The sequence below is a fragment of the Podarcis muralis genome, chromosome 4 (assembly GCF_964188315.1).
Source record: "Podarcis muralis chromosome 4, rPodMur119.hap1.1, whole genome shotgun sequence".
NCBI classification, from domain to species: domain Eukaryota; kingdom Metazoa; phylum Chordata; class Lepidosauria; order Squamata; family Lacertidae; genus Podarcis; species Podarcis muralis.
Window position 1 is genome coordinate 79,495,061 of NC_135658.1, and position 22,188 is coordinate 79,517,248.

Genomic DNA, 22,188 nt, shown 5'->3' on the forward strand with positions numbered 1-22,188 from the left:
CAAGAAAGAATTTATACAGTGTATGATCACCAACAAATAAGAATTTTAAGGAGTTTCCTTAAACGTATATATGTTTCCTAGAGTTGTAATAATTTGGAGTGAAAAGCAGAAAAAATAGGGCCAGCATAGACTTAATATTGCTTATCTTAGCCAATATCAGTAGTTCAGAAGCAGCTGTGATTGCATAGTCAATTCCCAATAACCTCTTAATCTTAATCAACATTGATGTGTTACTAATCCAAAATTAATAATCTTAGCTTGATATTTTATGAGCATGACTGCTAAAGAAGTTTAACATAAAACATATCAAATATGGGGTGGCATTAATCCATAGGGCCAAATGACCATTAAATGTGAAAATTTATATATAATCAAACAATATATAAATTTTGTTAAATGAATATTGCTAGCCAATATATATATAAGATAATCCAAAACAGTATTAATTGGTGGTGACACCGTCATTCTAATTTTCCTAATTAATTTTTCTTTTCCCAGCCAAAAGTTTTCTTAGGAGAGTTAGCAAAAAAGCTTGTGATTTATCTGTGCCAGCAGTACTGAGTTCTGTTTTTTTAAAGGGCCAACCTCTGGTCCAAGAAACTTGATAAGTGACTTAAAACACAATGGAACATCAAGCTGGAACCCACTCACTTCCTGCTGTTTTGTCAAAACGTTATTGCTTGGGTGAAAAAGGCAACTTTATGTAATTCGAATACTTAAGGGGATTTCACACATTCCCCATAGTCAAATAGCTAGTTCCTAATGAGCTGCACCAATGTGCAATTAAATTTGAAGCCAGCAAGCTTCAAATGTGTTATGCAACTTCATATTTGTGAAACTAGGTAGCATCTCAATCACTCTTTGCTTTGGAAAAAGCAAAAGCAAAAAAGCAGGGATGCAGCTAGGAAACGAAGTTGAAGTGAACTTCAAAGTCTTTCAAACTCTCACAACACAAAAAGAGAGAAACCAAAGTAATGACCAGTTTTGCAAAGAACACCAAACTCTGTTTGTCCATATAATCATGCTACAAACTGTTTTTCAAAAGCAGATGCTTAATTTCATAGGGACTTGGTAATAAATTGTTTTTGTAGTAACAGAATTAAGAGCTAACCAATAGCTTTTCAAGCAGTCAAAAGATTAAAGCTACAAAGATCAAAGTTTATATATCCAAAGGAATATAATTGGCTTCAGCTTTCTCATTCAGTTTTCGTAAAACTTTTTCAAGTCATAAATACATATATCATTTAGTTAATTTAACAAAGAATCTAAGAGTTGAGCCAAGCAAATACAAATTTTCCTTAATTTTATTAATGGGGTCAAACAACAGATATGAACCTGAATTGCCTCTATGAGCTAACTGTGTTGCACAGTAGCTAGTGTCATCGACTATGACTAGGGGGTCCTGGTTGAAATTCCACACTAAGCCACAAAGTTCACTGGGTGATCATGGGACAACAATCATCTCAGTCTATCCGACCTCATAGGACTGTTGCGAGGCTAAAAATGAGAATCATATACATCAGCGATGGGAAACCTGTAAACCTCCAGATGTTGTTGGAATACAAATCCTATCATCCCTGAGACCCCAGACCATCCTGGCTGGAATGGATGGGACTTTTAGTCCAAATATACCAGGTTCCCCATTCCTGATGTAGATCATTTTGAACTGCTTGAAGAAATGTGGGATATACAACTTTTAAAAAAAAATAGAAACAGAAATATGCATTATGAACTACATATAACTTACCATTTGTCTGCAGTGATCTTGCCAGCATCTGTTTATTTTCTTTAAAAACAGGAGACTGTCAAGAGAATCTGTGCTAGAAAGGTTAAGGGAAACTATTTTTTTTAGTCAATATATCAGTGGTTACTCTAGATTGGGATTCTAGCCTGAATTTGGAGCTATCATTTCTGAAAGAAATTAATGCTTCAGATTAGAAGAATTTCTAGACTTTTACAGTGACAACCACATCATGTCTTTAAGAATCTGGAGTCTCCCTGCAAGGATCCAAGAGGGGAAATATATGATTCTTAGTATAGTTGAACGAAGGAAATTATTGCACTGATGATTAATCATACCCCAAATCTTCAAGAACTGTCAGCAATAGATTCTCCACTCTAGAACACAATCTCAGCCAAGCGAGACCTAAGCAAGACTCTGGGGAAATTAAGAATGCAAGTGGCCTTGTTAACTTCAATATCACTGTGAAAAGATGCCAACATGCTACAAACCTAAACCATAAACAAGACTTTACTTTTCAGATTCCAAGTACATTCTTTGTGAAGCATTTTTACTTTGGTGAGACTACAATGTATACTTTATGAACACTAAAACTATTAATAACTGTTTGGCTGCGTTTTTTGTATATAAAAAGGATATTCTCTAAACTGCAGAATTTGGGCTTTCACGTGGTCTTCACAGACTTGTCTTAGCTGTTTATACAGCATAGGTGATGCTTTATAAGAACAGACATTTTCAACAGCCTGGGATATGAGGACAGAGAAAGAAAGAGTTCAACATCATCAAGGTATCCACCACCACCTCCTTCCCCTCCCCCAGGTTTCAGATCCTTTTTATTTTTAAGGAGGGATAGAATACTTCTGGAAGAGATACCCCAGGGAGAGAAAACAGGTCTCCCCGCCCTCTTCTAGGTAAACCTATTTTGTCTTACTTAACTATATTCTTGAAACAGTTCAACTTATGCGAAGATTTCTGGGCAACTGCTTCACCAGACAGAATACTAGCAGTTTATTCAAGCACTGAAAATAATATGGAGAAAATGCTCCAAAATAGACAGTTCAAAAGAAAATTAATCCAAGAAGACCCAAATGAGAATACTGGGTGCAATGGGGGAAATGGAGTGTCCTGGGAGAAGGCATGGCTGCCTGACTGACTAGCTGGACTCAACAATGCCTTCCACAATGCATTCTTTTCTTGCAGGCTCCCCTTGTATATTTATAAAATCTATAATAACACACCACTCCTGACATTTTAGTAAGATTCATTTTTTAGCTTCTTGCCATAGGTCCAACACTGCAGGCAGATCCCCCAACTGTCCCATTTTTACTGGGACATCCCAGATGACAGAAGCCAATATCAGCTTCTGTTTTGATCCTAGAATGTTCCATTTTTTGGTCTGGTGCTCTGGTTCAAGCACTGGACCAATAGACGCTCACTCTGGTGATTGTCAGCAGCATCACACCAAAGCGCCTTCCCATCCAGCACTGTGGCATGACTCTCCTGATCGCCAGAACACTGGGTGAGAGTGGCGCGAGGGGGCAGTGAGAGTGATGAGAGCAGGGGGTGAGGGATGGAATTTAACGTTCTGAATTTAGTTAGGAAAAAGTTGGGGCGTTGATGCAGGGTAAAGGATAAAATACCTGAATGCACCCCATGCACACAGAAATCTAGGCAGGGAGAAATCTAGGCATCAGGGCATTAGAAATGTCCAAGAACAGGTTTTCTACATGATGTATTTTTTGTTACAGACAGAAACTCTCCCAAATCGCTACTTCTAAAATATCCATTTTATTCATACAAGTGTTTTAAAAAACCTCGAAACTCTTACTTGGTAGAGCTCTTCAAGATTATATTTAATAGATGTACTGCTTTGAATTGCTCTGACTGCTTCATGAAGCTTCTGCCATGTGTCCTGAGTGTAGTTATCAGGCAAAGTGGGTCTCTCTGCGTTAAACAGACAAAGAACAAGGGGTGAGGAATAGTATATTCTTTCACAACTTTATAATTTTGAGTGTGGTTTCTTAATCGATAAATAAAGCATTTTCTATTTTTATTTGGAGGTTACGACCTTTTGTAACAGGCAACATGAAGAAAGTGCTTTTTAAAAAGGAAATAACAGTGTGATAAAAGATCACACACCTTTTAAACTTTATATTAAACACCATTCCATACAAACACGCACTGAAAAATACAAAAATCCACCAAATCAGCAGTCATTCAACTACTACGTCAAATGTGCAGAAAAGGGTACCCTTATATACTCATGATCTGCATTTAGAGTATTCTGTGCATCACTCTTTCACACAAAGACTTCAGTCCTATGTATGCTTGGAAGTAAGCCCCACTGAACTGAAAGGGATTTACTCTCAACTAAACATGCATAGGATTAGGCTGCATATGTAGTACAAGGAACAGGTGTAATTTGTACTTTATCCCATTTCCTGTCACTTGATTGACGGTGATTAGTGCTCCACTTCTACATGTTAATAGTCAGTACTTTATTAAAAGGATATTGGCTTCCTCATAACTAATTTGGACCAACATTTCATCGTGCCCTTTTTTCCAGCCCTTTCATTTTTAGAGTCGTTTTTTCTTATGTAAAAAAGTTGAAGGTGAATTTGTGCATCTGTATCCATTTATCACAATCACCCAATTTTTTCAGCTAATTTCAAAATGTGATATGGAGTGGATTGTTTCTAACCTCGCACATGTTCTCTGCTGTTATTCTTTTAATACCTGCAAAATTATGGATCTGTCTCTGGATGCAACTGCCAGTATCCAGCATTTTTTTTCTAAAGGTCAAAAATCCACATTATGAGGGAGCACACAAAATTATACTACTGGGACAAATGAAGGCTGCAATTCTGTGCAAACTTACTTGAGAGTGAATCCCACTGAACATATTGGGACTTGTTTCTGTGGAAACATGCATAGGATTCCCCTGTACGTGTAATACCTGTTGCTGCACATATATTCTAAAATGAACTGTCATGTATGTATATGTCCCTGAATTTGTTATGCAGCATTAAAGTGGGTAAGGGTGAGAAAGAAGGGTTAGGCTAACTAAGTTTAGGCAAGTAACATACCGGTAATGTTTTGTGAAAAAAATACAAAGCTCAGCTTCATAGGAGTGAAATCTCTCTTTTGGAGATGTTTAACTGGACACATGAGAGGTATAGATGCTTGAGAGTGTATACTTCAGATTGAAAGGATTAGTTGTTCCTTAGCATACTTTAACTTCCTCAACATTTCAGGTGATGTCTACAGATTCTAATTTGTTTGAGTATGAAAGCAGTGGATAGCGGTTAGACACAATTAAACAACATGCAGTACACAGCAGCTTGCTGTCATTTGGTGGACCTTCAGACAATGCAGCAGGACACCAAGCAACAGATGAAGGAAATATGAGACTTAAAACTGCCTCTGTGATAACAGTAACAAAATCTAGTTTCACTCTTATAGAGAGGTCCCATGTGGACAGTAAAGTGAGGAAAGGGCAATGGATGTCACACGTCAACACAAGCCAAGGGGCATGTGCGCTCCTGATTGGCTGCCAGTGACTGATCTGACCAGGCAAAGTGCCAAACACTCTTATACTCCTGCATGTCAAACAAGGAAAAGTTGCTTAGAGTCCTTGGTCTGCCTGACAAAGAGCAACCCCTCCCCAGCCAGGCTTAAGATGACAGCAAGTACATCTGTATGGTAAATATCAAGTTTCCTGCATTCAGGCATGTTTACAAGCAAGCTTGTATGTATGCAAGCAAACACACATACTCACACTCTTGTGTGCCTGAAGAGCTTTTTAAAATCAAGGAAGACTTCTGGAATTCTGCTGACTCATATTAATAAGTCAACAGCATTACGATCAAAATATGTGAATCTTGAAGATACAGAGAAGTAAGACTGTTTTCACCAATCAGTTTTAAAATTGCTTGCTGTCTGTTAGGTCAAATGTCACTTTTAATGCCACATGTGAAAATGTTCTGAGCTACATTCACAAGATCACACCCTTTTACTCCACATAATTTTTTAGAGAGCCCCATCCCATCATCATAATTGCAGGTCCACCCATAAGAACATAGCAGGAGGTTTGGGGGCAAGAAATTAAGCTTCTGTCTTTAACCCCCTCAAGTGCAACTAGGGTTGCAAGCCTATGCATACTTACCTGAGAGGGAGTCCTATTGAAGTCAGTGGGGCTTACTTCTGTGTGTGTGTGTGTGTGTGTGTGTGTGTGTGTGTAGGCTTGCACTGAAAGGCAGGTTTCAAGGATATTAAGAGATAACCCCTGGGGTATAGGGCGGTATATAAATTCAATAAACAACAACAACCCTATCCACATTTGTGATGTTGATCGCCTAATATCCCCAGGTGCAAAACAAGGCAGGTCGCTAACATTAAAAACAAACAAACAAAACCCCCAAACCGACAGTGTAGGAGAAACCATTTTGTATCCCTAACTCGTCAGCCAAGGAAAACCCACTTTTACACCATTTTTAGAATCCCGCCTTTGAATCTGACAACCCCTTAAGCACATCTGCAAAGGGGTGGGAAACAAAAACAAAACCAGGTTGCATTTCTAAACGAGCTATTCAAATGGGGACGAAAAAGAAATCAGAACAAAACGTTTGAAATGAGGGTGTTGATGAGCGCGACACGTTCACTTGCAAAAAACAGGGGAGACGAGTCCCACACGCGAACATCTCCTTCCACCTCCAGCATCCTAGCTGCGCTTGCACACCCACCTCTGAAGTTCTTGATCACTAATTTCTTGGACGTGGCTCCTCCACCAGCAGCTCCAGAGCCGGCCGGCCCGCTTCGGACTCCGGCCACAGCTGCCAGGGAAGCGGGCTTGGTGAAGCCGTTGGTGTGCCCCACCAGCGCCGACAAGTGCTGCTTCTTCTGGGGCTCGCCGGCCATGTTCGACCCAGCAATCCCGGGGGTGGGTGGGGTGTAGATTTCCCTTGGTGCCCCTCCCTCCTTCCCTCCGGCTTTCCTCTCAGTTTTGAACGACGGCTCTCAAAAGGGGGCGACGGTCATAACAACAACGGTAAAGATCCTCGCCGCCAACAGGGCGCCGCCTCAGCGACCCAGGCGCTTCCATGAGGGGCGCGCGGAAAGCGAAGAAGGAAAAGGCCGGAGCGGAGCCCCCTTCCCGGCCGCTGGACTCGGCGTGCGGGAACAGCGAAGAAGCGGCAAGCAGCAGACGACGACGCCCCCGACGCCACCTCACAAAATGGCTCCTTTGGTCCCCTCGGGTGAAGGCCGAAGCTGCTGCCTCCGCCGCGCGGGTCGGGGCGGCTGCTGAAAGCAAGGCCGAGGCGGCGGATGCGCCTCGCCGGGGCAGATACCTACGACTTCCTCGGCCCGGAGGAGGGCTCTAGCCTGTTGTCACGGGACTCGGGCAGGGGCCAGGCAAGGGGGTGGTGGGAGGCAACTGGCGAAGCAGCACCTCCGACACCGCCGCCGTTTCCACAGCAGCAGCTCGGCGTTAGGCAGGCCAAGGCCGCAATCCTATATCCACTTACCTAAGGGGTGGGGGTGGGCGGTGCGCGGGCGAGGGAGGCGCTATTTCTGCTTTGTTTTGCTCTTACGTTGTGTGGTTTTTTGCACAGTAAAAGGGCGCCGTGTGTTTTTTTGCATTGTGAATTAAACGGAACGACAAATCAGTTAGTCAAACAAATAAATCAAACAAACAAAGAAACCACCCCCCATCTCCTTTGAACTCTACGCAAGTTCATTCTGAGTAGAGAAAGAAGCCAGGTTTATTCGTCGTGGGAACAAGCTGATACTGTATAGTAAGGTCACCAGACGTCCTCGTTTCCCGGGGACAGTCCCCGGATTTGCAAGTCTCAAGACCAAGCAGAAGAAGCTGCGAGGTTGGCATTCTGTCTGCCTCGGGAGACAATGGAGGAGAAGTGGGGTGAAGACAAAAAGCGCTGGGAGTTGAAGTCCCAAAACATCTGGAGGGCTGAGTTTGCCTATGCCTGCTGTAGAGCTACTGTACCCATAGGGGAGAGACATGTTTTGTTGCAGCCGGGGCAGATGGAAGCCTCTGGGATGTGCTGCTGCAGATTATTATTATTATTATTATTATTATTATTATTATTATTATTATTATTATTATTTGAATTTATATACCGCCCTATACCTGGATGTCTCAGGGTGGTTCACAGATGCACCATTCACAGTGAGCAAAGATAATGAAGCCGTGACATTGACAGTTTATTTTCAGTTCTTTTCCTAACATGGGGTTTGCCATTTTGCAGCTGCAGAACAGCTGTCAACATTTTCACTGAGCTATCTAGCACAACTCAAATATCTCTTTCCCTGTCAGTCACTACTATTTCAGTGTATAAATAATATATATGTATACACTGCTCAAATGTACACAACTTCACAATTGCTTACAAGGGGTAGGGCCTTTTAGCTGGGCTAAAACTATGTTGATTTGAACACAAAGTAAAACATTCATAACTGTTAATGATCCCCACTTGGCACAAAGTCTAGGCCCCTTTATTAAGAAGAAAGACCCACTGGGTTCAAGTATTCCATCAGCTTGCAACTTCACTCATTACTTGTGCAGTATGTAGGGCTGCCCATTGAAGGGGGCAAGTCACATTGAAATCAGTTGGACTTCTGGGTAAACATGCACCACCACATTTGCTGCTTTCCACATTTGTGTTTTGATTTGTTGGAAGCTGCCCAGAGTGCCTGGGGTAACCCAGACAGATGGGCAGCATATAAATATTATTATTTTACAAATAGTAAAAACATTACATGATTACATGTGGACTGTAGTCAGGTTTGCATGAGACTCTCACAGACTGAACGCGGGTTTGGATAGTTTGCTCGAGAGTCTGGGCCACTGGTTGTTGCAAACTGCAATTCTACTGTATAAATAGGTATAGAGATGGCATGTGATGTTCTACGTACATATAAAGATTATATGCAAACGCCTAGAAGGTAGGGCGGAACAGCAACAACAAAAATGGAACAACAGAACGGGATGAATTTAGCACCCCTGATCCTGTCATCTATATCGCCTTAAATCGGATAAAATCCTCCCCCGCCCCTAAGACGAACCCTGCGCCGGTTGCGATTTAAATAGGAGGCTTTGGTGAGGCCCCGCCCCCTTCAATCTAAGGTGAACGGCGAGCGGAGGCCCCGCCCACCCACCTCTGCCGGCCTCGCGAGGAGCCGCGACGCAGGCTGTATGGCCGAATATGTCACGTGAGCAGAGGGAGTAGGTGGAGCCTTGAGGTGGCGATAGCCAATCCGCGAAGGGGTAAGATCTCGGCGGAAAGGAAGTTCTTTTTTTTCCTAAGCTAACGCATCGTTGTCGGTGCGACTCTTCACTGCTGGGCTTCCTCGCGAACCGCCGAAGCGACGCGTCTAGGAGTTGCGTGTGCTGAAACTCGGCGGTAGGTCGTCAACAAGGGGCTCGGGGGGGGGGGAATCCGATGGAGTGGTTGTTCTGCGCATGCTCGGTGTGCAGCGTGGAGGAGTTCTGGGGCGCTGCACGTCGGGATCAGGCAAGAAAGCTCGTCGCTCTCCGACCCTGAAACCCGCAAGGCCTTTTTCTTTGCAAAGCTTCTCTCGTAATAAATGCCTGAGCCTTTCAAGTGCCCCAGACCTTCTTTCCTTCCTTTCTGAATGTACTTCTGAGCATGTGCAGAGTTCCTTTTTGGAATGTTGTGGTTCTAGCTTCCACGTCAGATAGATTATCACATCCTGGGGTGGATCATATTCTCTGCAGTTTCTCTGCTCTTTCTTTCTTTCTAGAAGTCTTGTGTGTATAGCAACATCTGATTTTTAATTTAGCTGGAACATAGCCTGCTGTGCAAAGGCAAGAGTCATATCCATTCTCCCACCCCTTTTTACCCAAGCATGCAAACATTTGAGGAGGGTTGACGATAGTTTCCCCAGTCTGGTCCACAGAATAACTATTTTGTCATCATGATTCATAGTGTTCTGTTTTGTTTTGTTTTCAGTATATGGTGCTTACTTGCTTTGGAGCAACACCCTTTCAATGGCACATATCAGTATAAATCAGTATCTGCAACAGGTAAGTGATAGTTTTGTGGTGAATCTTACACATCCTAATTTGGAAGCAAGTGCCATTGAACTCAGTGGTGCTTACTTCTGAGTAGACATGTCTACCTTGGCCTTATCAGCACCACACACTAATCAACTGAGCTAGCCATTAAAACTCTTATTAGAAAGTAGCTAATTGACTGGGCACAAAGTCTCTTCAAATTTTTACCTTTCTTTGCCTCACTAAAATCATCCACTGCTCACTGGTATTCTTTTAGCTGTAGGGGATATAGAAGGCTGGTCTCTGCATTGGTGCAAGAATGAATGTCACATTCCCTTGCAGTGAAACTTGGAGGTTTCCCCACTCTTGCACCAGGAAATTGTCACTCTCCAGATGTTGTTCGACTCAAATTACCGTCAGTTGCTGGCAGCATGACTGCTGGCCAGGGATAATCAGAGCTGAAGTCCAACAACATCTTGAGGGTAACAGGTTCTCCTCCCTAGCCTTTTCACCAAAATGGCAATTGACAAAACAAGGAATGAGAATATTTCTTACTGCTTCTGTGGTTATGGCTAGGGAATTTGTTCTATAATATTTTGTGTGTGTGTGTGTGTGTGTGTTCCTATTAGTGTGGTGTAGTGGTTAAGAGCGGTAGACACGTAATCTGGGGAACCGGGTTTGCATCTCCGCTCCTCCACATGCAGCTGCTGGGTGACCTTGGGCCAGTCACACTTCTTTGAAGTCTCTCAGCCCCACTCACCTCACAGAGTGTTTGTTGTGGGGGAGGAAGGGAAAGGAGAATGTTAGCTGCTTTGAGACTTCTGAAGGGGAGTGAAAGGCGGGATATCAAATCCAAACTCTTCTTCTTCTTCTTCTATTACAGGTGTTAGAATCTATTGACAGCAGAGATGGACTGTTTTGTGCAGAGTTGGTGTCATTTAAACATCCTCATGTTGCAAATCCTAGACTTCAGGTAAGAGATTTGAGTTGCCATCCTGTATACACTTTATCTGCAAGTAAGACTAGCAGAACTGAATGGGGCTTACTAAGCATGTTTACTATGGAGTAAAACAATAAAGGTAAAGGACTCCTGGACAGTTAAGTCCTGTCAAACTTGACTATGGGCTGCAGCACTCATCTTGCTTCAGGTCGAGGGAGCTAGCATTGGTCCGCAGACAGTTTTCTGGGTCATGTGGCCAGCATGACTAAACCACTTCTGGCACAACAGGACACCATGACAGAAACCAGAGCGCACGGAAATGCCGTTTACCTTCCTGCCACAGCAGTACCTATTTATCTGCTTGCATTGGCATGCTTTTGAATTGCTAAGTTGGAAGGAGCTGGGACAGAGCAATGGGAGCTCAACCTGTTGCACAGATTCTAACTGCCCACCTTCTAATCAGCAAGCCCAAGAGGCTCAGTGGTTTAGACCACAGTGCCATTATGGAGTAAGCCCCACTGTACATGGTGGGTGTTTATTCTGAGTAAACATGTATAAGCATGAAAATCTTCAGCACTTACATTAAGGGAACTCAACTGCTCTGCTGTATTTGTACTGAAAAGGTAATTTCTGCCGTAACCATTTCCAGTGTAAAATAATTGCATTCTGCTACATTATTTTGGTTAGTTAATTTATAACCGGCTTCATATTTCAACTACAGTGGTACCTCGCAAGACGAATGCCTCGCAAGACAAAAAACTCGCAAGACGAAAGGGTTTTTGGTTTTTTTAGTTGCTTAGCAAGACGATTTTCCCTATGGGCTTGCTTCGCAAGACGGAAACGTCTTGCAAGTTTGTTTCCTTTTTCTTAACACCGTTAATACAGTTGCGACTTGACTTCGAGGAGCAACTCATAGCACGCGGTGTGGTAGCCTTTTTTGAGGTTTTTGAAGACTTTGGTGATTTTTGAAGCTTTTCCAAAACTTTCCCAAAACCGTGCTTCGCAAGACGAAAAAACTTGCGGAACGAATTAATTTCGTCTTGCGAGGCACCACTGTATGTGGTTTAATTATCCCAACAAAAAGGAATTGGTATAATGCAAATTCTGCATTCAGTACCAAACAATACCACTAATATTACTACTAATAACAATTCCACATTTTAAGCAGGATAATTAAAAATGAATCTCTCTAAGCATTGTATATAAATAAGAACCACAAAAATAAAACCTTAATTACCAAGGCAAGCCATAGACCAAATAGTAAGATCTTCAGCAGCCCTGCCCATATGTTCAGCTCTTGAATACATTGTCTTTTATTGTACTTTATGAACTTGATTTACATGCGTAATTTTTTCTTGTCACATATTATAATAAATGTGTTTGCATGGATCTGATCACTTTCTCTCATATGCACACCATTTATTGAATATGCACTGACGTTCTAAATTTTCTCACAGATAATTTAAAAATGTTATCGCAATAGGCCAATTTTAAAATGTTAGCGCAATAGGCCAATTGGCTACACAGGCCAATATTGCAAGCTTTATGATTGAAGAACTGTTGCTGTTGTTTTTTCACGCTGTTGAGTCAGTAATTGATTGCACAGTGTCCAACAAGCCCTGTTCCCCTGGTGGTTTCTTTCCCCTAAATCTAGCCCTTTTTGTTACATTCTTTTGCATGTAACAAGGTATCACATTTCTCATTGCATTTAATTTATTATTAGCTTTCATCTCCAGAAGAAAAATGTCAGCAAGTGCTGGAACCACCCTATGATGAAATGTTTGCTGCCCACTTAAGGTAAAACTTTTTGGAGGGTTATGGCTTGAATTCTTGAAGATTCAAGCTACAAGTTCTATGCATATTTTACCTAGGAGTAAGACCCATTGAACTTAGTGCAGTGCAAAATGGAGGGACATAAGCATTGGAAGCAGTGATAGTAAAATCAGAAAAACTGTAAGAGGAGCCCCAGTGCTCTGTATAATGTGTAACCAGGTTATGTGTATGCTCACTTGAAAATCAGTCCTGCTTTATTCAGTCTGTACAAGATTGCAGTCTGTAAGCTGGAAAGTAAAAAATAAAATGTGTTACCCTTTCATATTCAGCTCAAATATCTTTTTAGTGTAGAGGAAAATAACAAGTATTACCTGTCGCAAAATACAAATTTTTAGACTTCAGTGCTGAAACAAATGTACTCGCAAGTAAGCACTCTGGGTAGATATAGGGGTTATTTTGCTGAGCAAATAGGCAAAGAATTGCACTTATCAATCTAGCTAAAGTAAATAGTATAAAGCTTTGCTATTGTCTCATAAATCTTAATCTTTCTCTCTCCTCTTGATAGATGTACTTACGCAGTTGCCAACCACGATTTTGTAGAAGCTTACAAGTGCCAGACAGTTATAGTACAATATCCTTTATGATTCACTCCATTAAAAGTCTGCTATGGAATTTGGAGTTCAGAACCTTCAGCATGGCCTTAAGGAATGAACAAGTCATGACAATATGGGCTGCTGGCTGCATTCCCGGGAGAAGATAATGTTGAACTGAAGGATATGGAGAGATGCTGGGCTTTCGTTAGATAACTGGACAAATGGGGCATTTATGTTGCTGGCTGGATGAACAATATTCCCCCCCCCCCACCTGGTTTTCTCCAGATGTTCATGGGCTACAACTCCCATTACTCTCATCAACTAATGGGATTTGTAGTCCAGCAACACCTGAACAGCTTCAAGTTAGGGAAGGATGCACCTAACTTCAAGGTACCTGCATAATTGCCACCCCATTGTGGATGGAATTGCTTTTCTCCTTAACAACCACATTTGTTGTTTTGTAGTGCTTTAGATATCTAAGTGATATTGGTGGCATGGAGTGACTTGCCAGCTTCTGGTGGTGTGGTAGCTTCAGCCTGGATACAGACAACCTGGCTACTGGCAGCCACCCTCTGGTAAACATCTGTAGTGAATTACTGAAATACATGGTCCATGAGGCTGCCCAGTCACTGTTGCCATTATTGTTGCCTGTGTTTGGTTTAATAACACATCGTTGTATAAATCACAGTGTATTAATTTTCCGTAACCCTTGCACATCTTTCCTGAGAGCCTTTCAAGCGCACAAAGAAGAAAACTGGTAAGTATCTGGAAAACGTTTAATGAGAACTATGCTGTTGCTAAATAGAACGGACTTTTCACCTAGAGGCAAATGCCATTTCTTCTATTGGTGGTCAAAACACCATTGCATTTAAAGCCACTTCTTAATGTTTCATCATTAGTTGTGCATAGGGCCAACTAAGGCTATTAGAAATCATGAAAACAAAGGTTGCCCAACCCCCAGCAAGAAGGATTGAAAGGACAAATGTGAAGAGAAAAGGTGGGGCTTGGTGTTAGTATCAAATCGTACCATGAAAGGGGTATCTCTGATGGCTATATATATGTGCTTGCGAGCAAACTTAAAACTGCCCCGTAAGCTGTTCGACTTGGGATATGCTGTATGCATTGTTATGTTGTATTTTATTTTTTCCCAGGGCTTTGCCTATTATGTATGCGGTTGCCCTTGACCTTCGAATTTTTGCTAATAGTGTAAGTAGTATCTTTAGTGACTAAGGTAAAGGTAAAGGGACCCCTGACCATTAGGTCCAGTTGTGGCCGACTCTGGGGTTGCGGCGCTCATCTCACTTTATTGGCCAAGGGAGCCGGCGTACAGTTTCTGGGTCATGTGGCCAGCATGACTAAGCCGCTTCTGGCGAACCAGAGCAGCGCATGGAAACGCCGTTTACCGTCCCGCTGGAGCGGTACCTATTTATCTACTTGCACTTTGACGTGCTTTCGAACTCCTAGGTTGGCAGGAGCAGGGACCGAGCAACGGGAGCTCACCCCATCGCGGGGATTCGAACCACCAACCTTCTGATCAGCAAGTCCTAGGCTCTGTGGTTTAACCCACAGCGCCACCCACATCCCTAGTGACTAAGTTACTGGGTGCCAATGAGGTTGCTGGGCGTGGTGGTGAAGGCCTATCTGATCTGGGGAAAACCTTGGGGTTTTTCTGTGGTCATCCTGAGACTCACCTTGCCTTGGGAGCACTTGATCTGCATATTGCTTTGAGGTTTTCTTACACACAAGCAATATATAAATGTGGTTAAATAAATTGTTCTTGGGGTCTTGTTTGCAGTGTTAGCAGGACATTTCCTACAGGGCAGTTGTTCTGACTGCAGACAATCTAATTTTGTTGGTCATGGGGTTGGGAGGAGAGAACTGGCTTATGATGTCTTTAATGACACGTTGAAGATGTCTGCTGCTCAGAGCAAAATGGTTAGACCCTTGATTGTGCAGCCGTGTGTTTGCAATGGGTGGGGTGGGGGGAGGTTTTGATTCATTCTTTTTGAATGCATGCTTGAGTTCTACACTTCGTCTCGGTTACTGTTAGGAAAAGACAAAGGCCTGCCAGTAGGAGTATGACTGTGACTCTCGGTTGCTTTGTGTCACGATAGGCTGACCAGCAGCTGGCAAAGAAAGGCAAAGGCAAAGTTGGCGACATGTTGGAAAAAGCAGCAGAACTCCTTATGAGCTGTTTTCGAGTATGTGCCAGCGACACGTAAGTGAATGCGCTGTTTAAATTGGACCAGGAGTAGCCCATGTGTGTCTGTATATGTGTGTATATGTATATAGGTGGCAGCTTGGTTAGGCTCTGTTGTTTTTGTTGGTTTGCAAAAAAGTGGATCAGAGGCTTAGAGGATTTTCTTTGTATTTTAAAAAATCCTGCCTTTTAAAATACAGTCCGATCCTGATGCATTTTAATGTTTTTTTATAGTCGAGCTGGCATTGAGGATTCCAAGAAGTGGGGCATGTTGTTTCTGGTGAATCAGCTGTTCAAGATTTATTTTAAGGTACGACCTTGAACCAAACTCCTAAAGCAATCCTGCCGTTTTGTGCTGATTTCCCTCTGCTAACGTCAGGCTCGTTTCCAGATCAACAAGCTTCATCTGTGCAAGCCGCTGATAAGAGCAATTGATAGCTCAAATCTTAAAGATGAATACAGTATGGCACAGAGGGTGACATACAGATACTATGTTGGACGGAAAGCTATGTTTGACAGTGACTTTAAACAAGGTACTGTATTGGTTTATTTGTTTTTTTGCCAAAAGTGTTGTGTGCATTGATGTGGTTTTGTGCAGTTTTAAGCAGTTTGTGTTGGTGCATCTATCTGTAATGCCATTGTGATGTGACATGTTGCACTGGTGAGATAGCGCTTAAGGTGAAGGTACAAACTATCTTCAAGCCACAAGTTCTAGGCGTGGGTTAGTTAGCCTTGTTAGCTAAATCTCTTTGCAGATGCACTGCTGCCCATTCAGGAGTGCTGTGGGCATGCAAGACTCTTTGCTATTTATAATCTGTCATTTGAATTCTACTCAGTATTGATCCAGAGTAGATTCCAATGTATAGTTAGCAGAGTAACAACTTAAACACGTTGCAGGATCCTCCCCAAAAAGGCATTTCATCCAGCAGAGCTTTACTGCTACTGAAGGCAAATGAGCATAAGGGTCACAAATCCAGTACATTCAGGATTGGCACTGTCCATAAGAAATCCAGTTGCAGCAGATCTAAACTTGCAGTAACTTATAGTTTGACTAAATCTTAACACTAGATATGGAACACCACACCAGAAGGAAAAGAGAGAGAAAGAGAGAGAATGAAACCCAAGCTCCATCTGGCCTCAATATTATAGTCAGCATGACCTTGACAGAAAGAGATAACACAACCAGTTTAAACCAGCTGTACTCAGCTGCTCTGAAGGAATAACCCAAACACCATGAACCTTCTGCTTGTTTATTTCACACAGAGAAGCTTCCAGAACCTTCTTGAATTAAGTAGAATAGGAAAGATCTCCACACATCAGATCAAGACTTTCTGTACTAAGAAATGCAAACTGACATAATCTCTCCCCCCCCCCTTTCAGTTTCAGATGAAACTATGGCTAGTATTACATCTGAACCAGGTGGTTTCATTAACCATAGTTAATGGCAGCCATGGTTAGAAATGGGTTTGCACTAACTGTGGTTTGTGTCGATGTAACACTGCCCATAGTTAGCCCTGAAGCTGAAAGAAGAAAAGGGGATTGTCCAGGAGAGAGCCAAGGAAGGGAGAATGCACAAGCCCCAAAGCACTGCTGATGTCCTAAATCTAGTTCTGTGGTAATGCCTACTTGAAACTAAAGTGTGTGGAGTTGCATTAATATTGTAAGCATTTTAAATACATATTTTCCCCCTCTAGTTTTATTGACATACTACTTTCAGTGTTCAAAGTAGGAGGAAAAAAAGAGAGGTAGTTTGGCTTCACATTAAGCCAGCCTCAGTTATATCTGTTGGGGGGCGGGGAGTGAAATGACCTGAAAATAAGTAAAATGGCTCTCATTCAACTTAGGTCACATACTTAAAAAAACCAAAACAGTGTGTCAGAGTCTTTTGCTTTCCCAAACACTTTAGTTTCCGGGAAACATTGGAAGGCAAAAGCTTATTTTAGAAGACATCTGAGGGCAGCCCTGTTTAGCTTTTAATGTTTAATAGCTTATTGTATTTTAGTGTTCCGTTGGAAGCCGCCCAGAGTGGCTGGGGAAACCCAGCCAGATGGGCGGGGTATAAATAAATTATTGTTGTTGTTGTTGTTGTTGTTGTTGCAATTCAGGAAAGCTGATACCACAGAGCTAACAGTGAGTGTGGAAATAAATGCTATGAAACTTGACTATATACAAGCCACACTCAAATATGATGATAAATATTTTGTTTGGGTGGGGGAAGGAGTGGCGGAGGCTGGTTTTATTTCAGTGTGAATACTTGCAAAACTGTAAAATAAAGGACAAAAAGCCGTGAACATTTTCCAGGTAGCTTTGACACCCTTATTCTAAAAAGTGTTTCCTTACCATTGGTAAATATGGGATATCTGTTTCAGCCATGGCATTAACCTTCTTTCTGTGTTTTCAGCCGAAGAGTATCTATCTTTTGCCTTTGAGCACTGCCACCGCTCCAGCCAGAAAAACAAAAGGATGATTTTAATTTATTTGCTGCCTGTGAAAATGTTACTGGTGAGTGGCATCTGAACATATCAAAATTCTTTTGGCATACTCCAGCGCTTTGTAACTACGATCTGTGTTTACCAGGCTGCTCAGACAAGTATAGGCTAGGGCAGGGGTCTGCAACCTTTAAGACAAAAAGAGCCACTTGGACCTGTTTCCGAAGGGGGAAAAAACTGGGAGCCGCAAAACCGGGAAGGTGACGTCGGGGCGGTGCATGACTAACGCACGCACCGCCCCCATGCGACGTCACAGGCAGTACAGCGCCCGCTACAGTGGGGAGTGTCGGGGCACACAATGTGCCTCCTCCCCTCGCTAGTATCCGCTCCGGAGCTGCAGCAAAGGTGTAAAAGAGCCACATGCGGCTCCGGAGCCGCGGGTTGCAGACCCCTGGGCTAGGGTGAACCTGCACAACATGTAACCTCTCAAGCTGAATGTGTGCTGCCGCCACCCATGGAGAAATCCAGCCACATGCTTGATAACTAATTGGCATTTAAAGTTCCTAGTTCGCAGCAAAACCAGGAGGTGTATTCAGTGCCTGGTAGTTTATGCTTGGCTTGGTGAATCACCACGTCAGTGGCGAAAATTGCAGAATGGCTCAGTTGGAACTCTGCTGAGAACCATTCCAGAACAGAGGGCCGGATTTCTTCAAGAGCAGGATGTCCTAAAGCTGTCAAATCAACTTCAGACTGTGCTTTGATTTCAGGGCCACATGCCAATGATCCAGCTTTTAAAAAAATATGACCTCATGCAGTTTGCTGAAGTTACAAAGGCTGTGAGGTAAGTTTCATTTCTTTGACAGAATCTGACCTTTTATGAGCTGATTTCCACATTCACAAGAGCCAGTGTGGTGCAGTGGTTAAGAGCGGTAGTCTCGTAATCTGGTGAACCGGGTTCGCGTCTCCGCTCCTCCACATGCAGCTGCTGGGTGACCTTGGGCCAGTCACACTTCTTTGAAGTCTCTCAGCCTCACTCACCTCACAGAGTGTTTGTTGTGGGGGAGGAAGGGGAAGGAGAATGTTAGCCGCTTTGGGACTCCTTAAAGGGAGTGAAAGGCGGGATATCAAATCCAAACTCTTCTTCTTCTTCTTCTTCTTCTTCTTCTTCTTCTTCTTCTTCTTCAGCTTCCTTCCCTCTCCCCATAAACCTTCCCTACTGCATAGAGAACTACTGTGTCCAGAAGAAGCAGTTCTCCTTTTCCCTGTCCATCCACATCCTTCCCTATTTCTATGTACCATATGTAGGAAAGACATGCTGTATGCATCTGCCCTGAAACAAGCCTTTTCAAAACGCTTCTTAATTTTAAATTCCTCTAGTGAAGGGAACCTTCTTTTATTGAACGAGGCTCTGGCGAAACATGAGACATTCTTCATTCGCTGTGGCATCTTCCTTATTCTCGAGAAGCTGAAAATCATCACCTACAGGAATCTCTTCAAGAAAGTGTAAGAAGAGTATCACTCGTGTTGTCTGAAAGGGCAGTCTGTGATGAATATGTACTTAGAGTTATTATAATAATTTCTGGTGTTAAATACAGGGAAAAGCCATCTTGACTTGAATCATGTTACCTCTTGCCATTTTCGTTAACAAACAGTGTCCTGTGATATTTTTAATGGGGAAATAAACAAGCTGAAGTTTTTCCTTCAAAGCAATTGGTTCCTTTTACACCTAGGGCCTAATAATTAGAGAGCCAGTGTGGTGTAGTGGTTAAGAGCAGTAGACTCATAATCTGGGGAACCGGGTTCGCGTCTCCGCTCCTCCACATGCAGCTGCTGGGTGACCTTGGGCCAGTCACACTTCTCTGAAGTCTCTCAGCCCCACTCACCTCACAGAGTCTTTGTTGTGTGGGAGGAAGGGAAAGGAGAATGTTAGCTGCTTTGAGACTACTCCTTCGGGTAGTGATAAAGCAGGATATCAAATCCAAACTCTTCTTTTTCACTTCTTCCTAACTGTAAAAGTGCTGATTAAAAATGTATTTTCCTGTTTGTAGGCCTAGATTTACACCAGTGTCAGATATTCCTGGAAGCAGTTGTTAATGTAATAGCCATTATTGGTTTTCAAATCCATTTCTTGGTTTGAGATTTACCTGTTAAGATTTGATTTAAAGACCTGGGAAGTTTTACCTGAAAAGGGAAGACTGTCCAGGATGGGGGAAAGACTGACTCTGACCCCTTTCTCTTGACTTTGCCTCTGGTCCTGCTGGCATATGAAGATTCAGCTGGGCTGCCATGTTTGTTTTGTTAGGCGACTCTCCCTTTTGGTAGCCATGATGCTAGGTATCTTGGAAAAAATTCTAGGAACATTTCACTGAATATGAACAAAGCTTGTAGAAATCAAGTTAGGGGCAAGAAATAAATGTGAATTACATTGTGTTAATTTTGTTTTCTTTCCTTTTTTAAAAGGTAAAGAAGTTGACAGATTCAGGAACAACTGGCATAACCAGATTATTTTGCCCCCTAACCCTGTGCTTGCAGTACAGCCTTAGGTTTCTGTCCCACCTCAAAAATAAAGGAGGATGCAATGGATGCAGCTAAGCTTGAGATTTTAGTGACTAAGTGAGGTTTATTTCCCCCTTAAATCTTTGTCCATATAACAGGTCGCACCCAGCTTTGACTCTCTGCTGAGGAAAAATAAATTGGTTGGATTAGCATGGTCTGGCCTTTAGGTGGGGCTCAAATATGGTTTCCCCAGATAGAGAAGGTATTTTGTACTCCCCCATTTGCAGAAACATGAATTGGTACTTACAGGATAGAGATGGTGGGACTCCCATCTAGGTTTGCTACAGTAACTGAGGTGTGTTTGTTCTTCTTTCAGGTATTTGTTACTCAAAACTCACCAGCTGTCTTTAGATGCCTTTCTGGTTGCCCTGAAATTCATGAAAGTTAATGATGTTGATACGGATGAAGTCCAGTGCATTCTAGCTAACCTCATATATATGGTGAGCATCGTGGTTTTTCATTCATCATGAACAAATGAATATCATTCTGCAGAAACATGTTGCTGTCGTACCAAGCCCATATAAAACCACCAACTCTCAATTCATTAATGAACACCGGCAAGTTATTTGCATATATGGTGGCATGCATATACGTAGACTTGTGCCTATTCAGTGCAAATAGTTTCTAAATCTAATATTAAAGTATTATGCAAGGGGCATTTTCTTAGCGGTGGTTTTACGTACTACCACGATATGTGTACAAAAGGATGTCTATTATCCTGTGCGGGCCTCTCACATTGCCCAATTTCTTTTCTGTAAAAAATGAAAAAGGTTTGCCATTTTTCTGGCTTTTCATCCACTATTAACTACACAGCGTCCCATTTAAGTAGCAAATGAAAAACTATTGCTTTTATAACGTGATGATATTGTTTGGAAGCCCTGTGTACTTTACTGAATACAAATCTCATTCCAGCAAAAGTCTATAAAGGGTTTCACCTTCGCAATACTAATGTTCATTTTCCTGTTCCAGGGTCACATCAAAGGCTATATATCGCACCAGCACCAAAAGCTTGTGGTCAGCAAGCAAAACCCGTTTCCTCCATTGTCTACCGTCTGTTGAATCTGCTGTGACCTAAATGGAGATGTGCTGTCCATCGACGCTGGTTGCTGTTGGAGCAGCATGGAACTGGCTGTGAATTTAGATCAAATCTGTTGGGAGTACTCAAGAGTATTTAAGAGACTGCTATAATGAAATGGGGCTTTCCTGCTTATTCCTCCAACCCAAAGCCACTCTGCACTGTCATAGGAACTTTTCAAACAGCAGGCAGGCAGAGGCTGCAGCAGGCTAGGGAAAATGGGAGAACCTGGCGAGGCTGCCTTGTGGAACTGTGCTGGATCCAAGCCTTGTAGAAAACTGCAAACTTTTTTTAAAAATTGTTTTTGTAAAGTTTTTGTAAAGTTGTGTCTTCTTTTGACACCCTTTGGTTAAATGTTACTGTAGCTGGAACAGCTGAAAATGTGTTTTGCAACCATTTGTATCTGATATTGGTTGACTAAATAGTGAATAACAGTAAACATTTATCTTGTGGTATTTGTGTGTTCAAACGACAGAGAATGGCTAGAAAATCCTCATTTTTTTCCTGAGAGGATTGAAACTTTTATTTATTTAATTGGAAGTTTTTAAAATGCTTTGGTGTGGCTTGTTTGCTTTCCTCATGCACCTGTGTGTCCTTTTAGCATCTTTTGAAATAGTTGACTACAAAAAAAATTTGAATTTACAAAGAATAATAGTTTGTCTGGTTTTGTAAAATAGTTGCATAGCTCCATTTTGTTAAGCATTCCAATTTTTTTCTGCAGTGTGAGAATTCCCACTGAAGAGACTACAGCGGTGAATAAGAAGAATGTTTTTCGCATAAATTTATAGTCAGATTTTACACCACGGTTTTATCAATCTATGCAGGTGACATTTATATGCAGATGGG

At 42.3% G+C, this 22,188-nt stretch overlaps 2 protein-coding genes across 4 annotated transcripts in view; one reads left to right on the forward strand and one right to left on the reverse strand.

The window, feature by feature from the left end:
* The window catches only part of CUL4A (cullin 4A), a 31,057-nt gene extending 23,803 nt beyond the window's left edge, over positions 1 to 7,254 (reverse strand). The window contains exons 1-4 of the mRNA XM_077927663.1: positions 6,484 to 7,254; positions 3,570 to 3,685; positions 2,380 to 2,484; positions 1,748 to 1,816 (exon numbers count right to left, since the gene is read on the reverse strand). Coding sequence (XP_077783789.1) covers positions 1,748 to 1,816; positions 2,380 to 2,484; positions 3,570 to 3,685; positions 6,484 to 6,658 — 465 coding nt within the window. The 5' untranslated portion in view covers positions 6,659 to 7,254. The remainder of the gene's footprint in view (positions 1 to 1,747; positions 1,817 to 2,379; positions 2,485 to 3,569; positions 3,686 to 6,483) is intronic.
* Positions 7,255 to 9,015: 1,761 nt separating this feature from the next.
* On the forward strand, positions 9,016 to 21,797 carry PCID2 (PCI domain containing 2). 3 transcript variants are annotated; one of them, XM_028728088.2, is made up of 15 exons: positions 9,016 to 9,162; positions 9,733 to 9,806; positions 10,660 to 10,749; positions 12,440 to 12,513; positions 13,055 to 13,120; positions 13,798 to 13,839; positions 14,234 to 14,288; positions 15,197 to 15,300; positions 15,517 to 15,592; positions 15,674 to 15,815; positions 17,684 to 17,784; positions 18,479 to 18,552; positions 19,089 to 19,214; positions 20,584 to 20,707; positions 21,237 to 21,797. In XM_028728088.2, exons 2-15 carry the CDS (start codon positions 9,771 to 9,773, stop codon positions 21,324 to 21,326), a joined length of 1,200 nt encoding a protein of 399 aa, XP_028583921.1. In that variant the 5' UTR covers positions 9,016 to 9,162; positions 9,733 to 9,770; the 3' UTR covers positions 21,327 to 21,797. The 3 variants fall into 3 exon arrangements, with proteins under 3 accessions (XP_028583921.1, XP_028583922.2, XP_028583924.1); XM_028728089.2 differs by lacking the exon at positions 9,016 to 9,162 and adding an exon at positions 9,210 to 9,273; XM_028728091.2 differs by lacking the exon at positions 9,016 to 9,162 and adding an exon at positions 9,296 to 9,339.
* Positions 21,798 to 22,188: the final 391 nt, after the last annotated feature.